Source organism: Paramisgurnus dabryanus, chromosome 12 (genome assembly GCF_030506205.2).
Source record: "Paramisgurnus dabryanus chromosome 12, PD_genome_1.1, whole genome shotgun sequence".
Classification (NCBI taxonomy): Eukaryota; Metazoa; Chordata; class Actinopteri; order Cypriniformes; family Cobitidae; genus Paramisgurnus; species Paramisgurnus dabryanus.
In genome coordinates, this window is record NC_133348.1 from 22,442,224 (window position 1) to 22,454,256 (window position 12,033).

Sequence of the window (12,033 nt, forward strand, 5' to 3'; positions counted from 1 at the left end):
TAGTATAGATACTGCTCGGAGTTTAACAGAGCTGCGGTATCGTCAACATGATGCGGCGCTGCGCACACCGTTTGACATCAAATTACCGCGAGAGCTATGCGAATTCTGTATTCGCGATAGTGTGACGTAATTTGCCGATCGCTCTGCGCAGCTCTGCATTTAGCCTGTCGAACACACCTACTGGATCCATCAAATCATCGCTCACAGGTGCACTCAAACAATCAGTTTGGTTTGAAGATCATCGTTTTTCCTTACAGAGAATAACACCGGTGACCCGAGGTGATGGGTTCGAGTAAGTTATTGCAAATATGATTTTAATGTATTTGCCTTCCTGAATGCACAATGACATTGTCGTGTCGCGCTAGAGAAAGCGTGCGAGCATTACTGGCTGCCCGTCAAAAACGACTGTGAGGATCTGCTGGGCCGCTTCCAACAAACAGAGTCGGTGCGATATGAGGAGTTTTCCGCAGTCTGGAGAGGGATGGACTTCTCCAGTTTGTTTTAGTAAGGGCACACATACATGTTTGCACTGCATAAAAAGTGTAGGTTATTTTATTTGAACAGAATTTAAAGCTGCTACCCCACTCTCGCTTCATCACCATCTCTGTCTGAAACATTGCATGTTTCTTTATAAGTTGTGCCGTTTGATTGTTAAATGATATATTTATGTAATTTAAACCATATCCAAATATAAGCGACGAAAAAGGAAACTGGAACAAAGTAATTTTGCTCGGATAATTACATTAAAACATAAAAGATGTGTGCAGAAATTAAGAAATATGCCTACTTTTATCTGTGTTGATATCAAACTAACATTATTAACTTGTCGTTATGAATAAGGATAGTTTATTAGCTTTATGCTGCCTACTTGCACAATAACTGTTTATTTAAGTTATATTTTACCTCAAAATGTCCCGGATACTTTTTTTCAATAAATGTGTTGATATGTGAAAGCTGCGAATCCATAGATTTCAGTAACGTTAGAGATAGTGGATAACTCTCAGGGTTGCCATGTTTGCGTAACAAAACCATCTCATAATAATCCAAACGTGATTCAAAATATGCCACTCCCATACCTAAAATACATATATTTTAAATTTACTTTTATGCATTACTATACAAAGTTATTTTTAAAAAGAAATTGTATGTAAGTAATATTGTGATTTAATCATCACACATTAACAATGCTGCGCTTTAAATTCGTCTGGGTTATTTTTAACCCAATGCTGGGTGAAATATTTGATATAACATATGTTGGCTTAATAAATACATGTACACTGGGTTGTTTCAATGCAATGATTGGTTGTTTGAACTCATGGCTGGTTTAAGAACAACCCAGCATAGTTTATTTATAATCCAACATGACAGTGGGTTAAAATAAATAAATAACCCAGCAGAATTAAGAGGCGTTATCAACCCAGCGTTGGGTCAAAAAGGGTGACAAATCCAGCCGCTGGGCTAAATTAACCCAGAAAATGTTTATATTTCTCCAAAATGATGGGTCAATTAACCCAGCAAAAGTTAAATTACAACCCAGTGGATTGTTTTTGTCCCTTTTTGACCCAATGCTGGGTTGAAAATAAAAAGAAAGATGTACGGCAGATGAACAAAATCCTTCCACCTTCAAACCGCGGACAAAAAACAACCCATGGTGACAGATAAAAAGTATCTCAATTGCTCGGGAAAGCCGCGGACTTGGCAATCACTGATGTGTGTGATATCAATCATTGCATTTCCTTTTGGATCATGAATGTGGCTTGTTCTCTTTTTCAACAGTGGTCACCAGTCAATTCACGAGAAGAGATCCTTCACTCGGCTGACTTTAACTGTAGCCTACAATTACCTCATACCCCCATACAGCTTTCAAATCCGAGTAGGAGCCCTGTATATGATCTATGGCCTTTACAACCAACAACTTGTTTGGCCTAAGGAAAAGGTGAGAATAACTGTTTACTGATTCTTAAGAAGAACTTTATGAAAAATGTCATTGGTAGCAAGTCCGTAACCACATCTTGAACATTGGGGGGGGGGCAAAACATTCAGGGCTATATGTTTATTAAAAATACCAAAGTTTCTGATTATTTGGGGGACATGTCCCCCTCAATGTCTATTGTGGTTACGGCCCTGATTGATAGAGGGGTTATGGAGTTTATGTCTGTCACTCAGGTGAGAATTGCCATAAAGGATTGGTGTCATATACAGCAGTTGATCGCAGATGCAAAGAGTTGCAAGCATTTGGATGTTGCCTACATCTTCTTCAGGCTTTTGTCAGAAAAGGCATTTCATTTCACGGCAATGCCTAAGAAGGTACTGTAAACAAACTCTACCACTGCTATATATTTGATATGATTATACGGGATCTAATCTACCACAAGGGGGTTTAAGTTGGATTTTGATGAGTCCTCTTGACTTTTCCAGCTGACATTTATATCAGGTGACCGTGTTCAGCACAATGTGAACGAAGAGTTTCGAGCCCGCAGGGATAATGTGGCTGAACTTGCTTCTGCTGAATTGCTAGAAGTGAGCACTTATTGCCTATATTCAGTACAGAATCTAGATTTAATGCAATTTTGACTTTTTAAATGCATGTTGACATACAGGAGATTGCAAATGTGCATGGCTGTTATGAGAAAATGAAGAATGCGTTACTGCCCAAATCAGCAGGGGTCACGCTGCTTAACCTGGCAGGTGCGCTTAAAAAGTGCACCTTTGAGTACCAGCAGTGGCAGGAAAGAGCTGCGGTGAGTCTGTGGACTTTGAATGCTCGGTATTGAATCTTACTAGCTGTATTATTGTTATCACTGCATGTTATTATTTCATTCGATAGTTTAAGATCTTGCTTAAACTTACTAATATGCATTGTATTCAGGCGGCAAGGACTAAAAATGCTAAAAAGAAGGAAGCCAGTAACAAGTCAGAGGTGAGTTAATTAACTTGCGTTTCCTGCAAGAAACTTGACATACTAGAGACGATTAATATGGATAGTAAAAGATGGTACTCACGGTATCTAATACCATCGTCTTTGTTTTCCAGTCCTCTAATCGAGCAGATCTAGTTGCTTCCATCAAAACAAAGTCATATGGTCATCTGACAAAGGTTTGAGATGCATTTATGGACTGTGGGTGGTTGAATGACTAAATTATTAAAACATCCATCTACTCACACAAAATAATCATATGGCTTGCATAAGTCTTCTGATTCAGAAGGTAAATGTAGTCAGGTTTTTTCTTGTGTACTTTATCTAAAGGAATCAAGATCAAGGCGCCACAGGCAGACTGAGATGGCCATGACAAGTCCTGGAACGGATGAAGCCCTGTTTGGCCGTAAAAAGAAGCCCCCCTCGCTCAAGGCTAGAACTTACCAAAGTCTTGGTAATCCAGGTCAGAATTGCCCGAGTGTCTCTTCTCACCACAAAACATCAACATGAGTTTCTGACCCATATTTTGACTGTTGAATTTTTCTCAAAAGGGGAGACTGAACAGACAAAGGAGTGGCTTCTGAGTGTGATGGAGGAAGACAAGAACGCATGTAAGTGCATGTTTAAATAAATGCGATATGTTCACCAAATGTGTTATCCAGTTACGAATTTTAATGTAAATCTTTCCTTTTCAGTAAAGCGCAAAAGGGAAAGAAGATTCAATTGGTCGGAGCAGTAGTTAAGTCAGTTTCATTAAAACTGCAAATGTCCTGTTTTTTTGTTATGAAAAATTGAGTCGTGGAGCATTGAGTTGTGTTGTCCACACATAGTAGTTTAAATTTCATTGTCAAAAACTATAATATGTCATTAGCGTTTGTGTGATGTTCTGTTTGGAAAAAATAAATAATTTAATCGCTCCTGTTTGTTTGACACTTTTAGGGTTGCTTTGCTTTGTTTTGTCTGGTTTAAAGCTTTCAAAATTATGTTCTGGGCCTTTGCCAAATGAACAGTCTTATGGTTTTTCAACAACAACGCATCTAAACCAGATGGGTTAAAGGACAGAAATGTGTCCAACAATGGGTCACTGTTTGCCATGTGCTCACAATCATGTAATATAAACTTCATGGACGTTAACATGTGGCTTGAGTTAAACGCCTGCACCCGAACTGCAACACATTACTCTGTTTCAGATGTTTCCTTGGAAACTGTAGCAAAGGCATCCGATATTTAAGTTTGACCAGACCTTTCTGTATGTAAATATGAACTACTTTGCCATTACTGACTACAATATTAACTGTATTTTTTTCGCGTCTGACTCGAATTACGTGGTGTTATTTTGGGCAAATGCTATTGAAGTTCTTCAAATTTCATGTTAAAGTGCTATAATTGGGTCCCCAGTGCTTCTATCAACCTAGAAAATATGAAAAAGTTCAACCCATTAACTTAGTTTTGGTAAACCATTCTCTGCAAGCATGTGAAAATAGGTCATTGAAATTTGGCACCCCTTGTAATGTCAGAAGGGGATAATACTCCCCCTTAATCTGCACTATTCAACCACGGCACTGCCATTTAGTGCAGATATCAACTCATTTGCATTTTAAAGTACACACCCAAAAATAGCACATTTTTGCACACACCTACAAAGTGGCAATTTTAACATGATATAATAAATTATCTATATGGTATTTTGAGCTAAAACCTCACATATTTCCTCTAGGGACATCAGAAATGTATTTGGCATTTTTAAACGTCTTGTGAAATGTCTCCTTTAATGAAACTATTTAGGCCGGTAATAATGGTAAACATGGACAATGTCTCCATCTAGTGAAGAAATTCTGAAACATCAAAGCAACGTTTTTTTTTTTTATATTTTAAATTCGTAGTATTATTGTATAATATTATTAAATAAAATAAAAAGTTTTATTTTAAAGTTTTAATTGACATTTATGGCTACTGTATAACAGGTCAATGTAAGTCATGGTTTTGAAAAGCACACAGCTTTTCATGTTAGCAGCAGACTTTTCCCTCATAATCCATAATCAATCCAGCTACTGATTGTTAAAATAGAGCCTGAAAATATAATTATCCAGGAATATAATACAAATACTGTATTTGTTCAGATGGTGCAGAACTTCACAGAGGAGACCAGCTTCATAATCAGCACTTTGAAAGGTGTAACTTCATGGACATGACACTTATCTCAACTATACTGATAGCTTTTTGTTTGTCAGGTTGTACTTATCAGGAGAAAATAAACCAGATGTCCATTGCTTAAAGGTGCTTTTATTAGCATGATTTTTATATAATAGATACAAATATGAAGTAAATCAGTGTGTTAAGAATACAATATGATTGTGTCGCAATTGAATGGATCTGACTTTTAAAAGTTTTTTAAATAACAAGCTACAATGTAAAACAGCAATCCAATTAATGGATTCACATTTAATTCACAATGTCCTTGTGCTTATTATAATACTGTTTTTGGTTAATGTTCGCTCTTTTTTTTACCTGTGTGATTGCAGATGAAAGTAATGATGGTTACCATGTTGTACTGAAGTGACCAGCTACTAGAAAATTATGAATCCTATTAGCTTATTTTAACAGACTGTGTGATTTTAAGTTGTATATCACCTGCAAGAATGTGATGTGAATAAACAGAGAAGAAGCTTTGTATAACTGTACACTTAAGTTTTTTTTAAGAGAAAATGTTGTCAAAGTTGATCCTTAAAATGTTTCATTAATTCTAAAATTAATTATTGTTGCACTTTTTATGTTTTGTCATTTAGAAGACATTTTTATAAATGATGATGAGCACTCAGTTGACGGGATACATTGACTTTTATAGTATTTGTTTATCCTACTATGGACGTTAGTGCAGGGGCATCAGTTTGTGTTGAAAAGTGGTGGGGACAAAAGATCAGATGAAAAAACATTACAGCAGGACTGGAAAAATATTTAATAATGGCGCATCAAAAATGGGCATAGTGTAGGCTGGTCAACAACACAAAAATACTCAGCATAAAACCCTCAACAATGTCGACTGCACATGTAACTGCAACACCAGCTCAACCAAACAGTTCCAAGCACCATACTGTAGAAAACAGCAGCACGTTAAGTCAATGATTACAATGAAATTCATTACATAAGTAAAAGAAAACACACCATAAGCAAACAACGCAACATGTGACCCAGGACCACAAAACCAGCCGTACACTGCAAAAAATGATCTCCAAGAAAAAATGTTCTTTGTATTTTTGTCTTGTTTTGTCTTCTTGATAAGCAAAATTACCTAAGAAAATAAGTCTAGTTTTTAGACCAAAAATATCAACTGTAAGTGATTTTGTGCATAAAACAAGCAAAAAAAATCTGCCAATGGGGTAAGCAAAAAATCTTGAACATTTTTCTTAAACACTAAATTCAAGAAAAATTCTAGAAGAAATTCTTACCCCACTGGCAGATTTTTTTGCTTGTTTTATGCACAAAATCACTTAAATTTGATATTTTGGGTCTAAAAACTAGATTTCATGCTCATCAAGAAAAAGCATCTTAATTTAAGAATTTTTAGATATTTTTACTGAAAATAAGACAAAATACTAATAATTTTTTTCTTAAAAATCTGACTTACTTTCTGTAGAAATATCTAAAAATTCTTAAATCAAGATGTTTTTTCTTGATGAGCAAAATGACCTAAGAAAATAACTCTAGTTTTAAGACAAATAATATACAATTTAAGTGAATTTGTGATTAAAACAAGCAACAATATCTGCTAATGGGGTGAGAAAATTTTGCTTAAATTTAGTGTTTAAGTAAAAAGAAATCTTATTTTTAGATTTTTTTCTCACCCCATTGGCAGATATTTTTGCTTGTTTTAATCACAAATTCACTTAAATTGTATATTATTTGTCTTAAAACTAGAGTTATTTTCTTAGGTCATTTTGCTCATCAAGAAAAAACATCTTGATTTAAGAAATTTTTGATATTTCTACTGAAAACAAGACAAAAATACTAAGTAAGAAAGTAATTTTTGCAGTGTAAGTATTGTTTGATTTTCAGAACATTTTAACCAAATGCTTTCAAAAAGTGGTGGGGACAAAATCAGCCATTTCAAAAAGTGGTGGGGACATGTCCCCAGCGTCCCCAGTGTAAATGACACCTATGCGTTAGTGCATACTGTTGATTGTGTTCCTATTATCCTTTATCTAAATATCTTCTTTTGTGTTTAACAGAATAAAAAAAACTCATACAGTTTTTAAACGGTGAATGATGACACAGTTTATTTTTGAGTGAACTATCCCTTTAGTGATTGCTATGGACATTTGTATCAAATCTTTAGCTTTTTTGTCTGTGAAGTTTTTCCTTTTTCTGTTGTAACTTTTGAATAAAAATATTTTTTTCAAATACACATTTGTATACTACTACAATCAAGCTGTTTTTCTTCATAAAATACATAACAACATTTATTATTTTTATGGTGCTTAATTTTGCTTAATTTGATCAAAACTTAATCTGCATGTCATGTAACTACAAAACACAACAAGACATACAAAACTGGAACGGCCAGATGTGTTTTATGTACCAATGAATTACCGGAGAATTAAACAGATGATAATTTAATAACATATCAACAATGTAAAATGCCATTCATAAAAACTTTAAAACTGACGAAAATAAATGTCTTTATAAAGTTTAACATAAAAATGCTATTAAATTATTGAAATATTTTCTTATATTCTCGGTGGGATTAGTAAATAATTTAGCTCAATGGGGTTCGGCTGACAAAGATATAATCTGTAAGAAGGGTCTTGAGATGAATTCTCAGATAAATATATAGTGTAACGTTATTCAATGAAATCAAACAGTATACAGTTGTAAATATAAGGGATTTCCCCGTCCCTTACGACGTGACACGATTCATTATACAATGTAAAACGTCACATAGAACGTCCGGTCTCTCGGGGAACCGAGGTTACTGTAGTAACCGATATGTTTACACTCTGTTGGGTTATTTTATGGTAAGAAGAAAAACAGTCAGGTGGCTCAACCGCTCCGCTAAAGATCCACTAATTTCGATGATCCACTTCGTGTTTTCCTGAAGCATCTTTCTCACAATGGAGGCGGCAATTCCCGAAGGTCGTTTGCATTAACAGGTAGGTTCATTACACGCCTTCAGTTGTCGATCCGCTGACTAAACGTGTTTGAACAGAAACTGTCATGTGAGACAGAGGTAGTGATAAACGCGATGTGCAAACATCTATTTGTGGTGGCCAATTTTAATAAATGAAATAAATGAATGTATGGGAATGTACAACGACGTTCTCACGTGTATGATGTCACAGCAGTAGGCAGCGTAAATATAGCGACACGCCTATAATCCCTCCCACTCCGAAGTGATACTAAACTCGATGGAAAAGCTAACCACGCCAAAGTGAGGTGAGCTGACCCGACCCAAACTAAACTAACCCGTGGGGTACTATGCAATGGAAAAGCGCCATAAGTAATTGGTAGTTTGTCTTTGTAATGATTTGCTCTCGGTCTTCTAAAAGTGAAAACAACTTAGCAAGCAAATAACAATAAAAATCCACACTTAGAATTACAATGCTTGTCTAATCAATTAATGTACCCGATCAAATCCAGCTTGGTTTTAGCTGGTTTAAGCTGGTTTACTCATGCTGCCTTTACGTGCTATCGTAATTATGGTAAATACCAAAATCCCACTTGGAAAATGCACATGAACACCCCTCATGTGGTATTTTCCACTGGGAAACTCGTAAAATATTTTGATGCCCGAGTTGCCGAGATGAGATTACCTTTGACCTTTTCAAAATGGCGGAGAGCAGCAGCAACGTTGTGAATGGTTGAATGACAACAAAAGCAATGGTAAATACCAGTTCACAAATGGAAAATGCACTTGAATGCAGCAAACTGGTAAATTCTACTTCACAAATGGAAAATGCACTTGAACACAACACGCTGGTACATACCAGTTCACAAATGGAAAATATCATCTTTCCCATTGCACGTGAAGGCAGCATTAGCCTGGAAAAAACAGCTAAAACCCAACCAAGTTTATGCTGGTTTTAGCTGGATTTTTCAGTAGGGATCTAATATAAGTAACAAAAAATGTCTGTTGTTGGCACACTTTGTAGACAAAAAACAAACCAACAATGCCTTCACAAAAAAGTAGAAAGAGACAGAGGGTTAAGGATGGGAAGGTAAGGCTGCTAAAGGCAATTCAACATTGCAACTGGATTCAAATCTCCATCAAGCCAGCTGGTAAGTCGTATAATAGAATATTTAGCAGTTTGTCAAACTTTAATTCTTGTAATTAAGTATATTTATCTTAACCTTCTAAGATCTGGTGTGTCCACATATGTGGAAATCCAATTTTTTTGTTGTTTGCACCATAATACTTAATTCTGTGTAACTGGAACCTGTTGTACACAAACGTGAACAATTACACTGCTTCATGTTTAAAAGAAAAATATTTGGATATTATAATTATTTGTTCTTCCTAACCCCAAATAGCTGGAAGAAATCTAAAATCCAAACCAAAGCTTGGGTATTGGGAGGTTAAAGGAATAGTCTACTCTTTTGCCATATTAAACTATGTTATTACCTCAACCTAGACGAATTAATACATATCTTTTTTCAATGCGTGCACTGTACAGCGTGTTATGGATGTGTTAGCATTTAGCCTAGCCCCATTCATTCCTTTCTTTGGTACCAAAAAAAAGTTTTATTTTGTGGCACCATACTTACTGGTATAACTCCTCATGTAGCAGTCTTTATATAGGGAAAACATGGAAGTGTTTGGTGGCTTCCCTGTTTGGTACCATAGGAATGAATGGGGCTAGGCTAAATGCTAACACATTCATAACAAGCTGTACAGAGCACGCATTGAAAAAAGATAGGTAGGCATTAATTGGTCTAAGTTGAGGTAACATAGTTTAATATGACAAAAGGGTAGACTATTCCTTTAATAACATTATAATCACTTATGCTAGTCATTTATAACACACTACAGACACGTTTTATTAAAAACATATCAATAGTACCAACCCCCTCTACATAACGTTAGCCCTTTTTTGGTTTGGGCCACTGTCCCTCAAACTGACAGCCTTCAGTAAAGGTGCCAAATAATGCATTGAACTAATATGTTGAAGGAGTCCAGGGCCATATGCAGGATTTTATAAATACAGAGGTCCATAAAAATCTTATTTCTCTGCTCTACATGTATGAATTTTAATACATCAGAAAACCAAAGAATCAAATAACTATAGATTTCAAACCATGTCAGTATGCAGAAGACTTGTGTTGGTCATCAGGAATACATTGTAATAATTATTTTACTAACCTGGGCCATGGGCTGTAAAGTAAACATAGGCTAACTGAATATAGGATCATTTTAGTGAATTAACTAAAGGCTATCAATGATTAATTTATTAAATTAATTCACAATATGCACACACTTACACTTAATATGCTGAAATACAACATCAGTAATGGAGTGGTGGAACTAGAATTGGAGAAATGGGTTGGCAAAAGCTACTTTAGGGGGTCCATATCCCATTAAAGAAAACTGTAATTATTAAAAAAGCATAAATGAATCTATGATTACTTCACATTACCCCACATAAGATAAATATTTTTCTTGCCCTGCATGTATAACTGCATGCATTATACTAACTGTAAGATTTATTTATTAATTTTAAACTTCTCACATCTGATTTACTGTCTGTTAATGAAGCAAAAGGCTTCTTGTTAACTGCAGTAACTTTAGTAAAAGTTGTTCAGGAAATCACAATTCCATGATAAACCTTAAACTTACTTTAAATAGCAGAGCTCAACACAGAAGTTACAATCAGGACGAGTGAGTGATTTTTTCTTCTTTTGTTATTTTATTAACTTTAATGACTTCAACAGGTATTTTTCATTAGGCTTTAAGACCAAATTCAATAAAATGTTTAAGCCAAAAGATGAACATGGGCTCATTTAAACTCCATTCCAGTTCAACACAATGAATCAAATTATTAAACAGTAAAAATATCACTTCAAGAATAAAAGGGTGGTGTTGAATTTTGTTAATAAACACGCTAATAATGGGAAGTTAATTACTTGAGGGAGTGAAAGCAGCTTATTAAATTTGGACACCCATGTGGCTCAGATGCAGTAATGTTTCTTGTCTTGTCACCTTGACAATCACTGCGGTTTCATATTTCACATCATTAAACTGCTGTATAATATTCAGCATTTGATTACTTACATCTGTCTTCCTGGTTTGATTTTATTGGTCATCTCGAAATAATTTTGACTTTATCTTAATCAATGGGGTGCAGCGCAGACCTGTTGGCCTGTGACATCACACTACCGCAAGATCTATTTAAAAGCATACTGAGTCATTTACTGTTAAATCGTTCTCGCGGTGCTAAGACGTTACATGCCGATCAGTCTGCGTGGCGCAGCAAGGAGCCAAATGAGCATTGAGCGTTGGGTCAAATACGACGAGCGTCAGAAAATAACCAAGGTCCAGACCTCGGGGACCTCAATGGTGGATACGCCTATGAAGGAGTCATATTATCCGATTTCATGTTTTCCTTTCTCTTTAGAGTGTTAAAAGCTGTTTTTGCATATAGAAGACCTGTAAATTTACAAATATTAAGTTTCAAACCCAAAAAGATCTTTTAAAAAGTAAAGACGTTGGTTGTCACACTGCAGGGCACTTGACTCGACGTTGGGACGGACTCGACGGAGTCGTGCCGACACGTTTGGCACTTGACTCGACGGAGTCGCGTCGGCAACGTTGGGACGGACTCGAAGGAGTCGTGCCGACACGTTTGGCACTTGACTCGACGGAATCGCGTCGGCAACTTTGGGACGGACTCGACGGAGTCGTGCGGACACGTTTGGCACTTGACTCGGCGGAGTCGCGTCGGCAACGTTGGGACGGACTCGACGGAGTCGTGCGGACACGTTTGGCACTTGACTCGGCGGAGTCGCGTCGGCAACGTTGGGACGGACTCGAAAGAGTCGTGCCGACACGTTTGGCACATGACTGGAAGGAGTCACGTCGGCAACGTTGGGACGGACTCGACGGAGTCGTGCGGACACGTTTGGCA

General features: G+C 36.4%; 1 protein-coding gene across 1 annotated transcript; it reads left to right on the forward strand.

Moving 5' to 3' along the window:
• The first annotated feature begins 43 nt into the window (after nucleotides 1-43).
• On the forward strand, nucleotides 44-3,963 carry snapc1a (small nuclear RNA activating complex, polypeptide 1a). Its single transcript, XM_065257204.1, has 11 exons — nucleotides 44-292; nucleotides 366-504; nucleotides 1,777-1,936; nucleotides 2,167-2,307; nucleotides 2,419-2,520; nucleotides 2,601-2,741; nucleotides 2,870-2,920; nucleotides 3,034-3,096; nucleotides 3,248-3,380; nucleotides 3,469-3,528; nucleotides 3,613-3,963. Exons 1-11 carry the CDS (start codon nucleotides 283-285, stop codon nucleotides 3,654-3,656), a joined length of 1,044 nt encoding a protein of 347 aa, XP_065113276.1. The 5' UTR covers nucleotides 44-282; the 3' UTR covers nucleotides 3,657-3,963.
• Nucleotides 3,964-12,033: the final 8,070 nt, after the last annotated feature.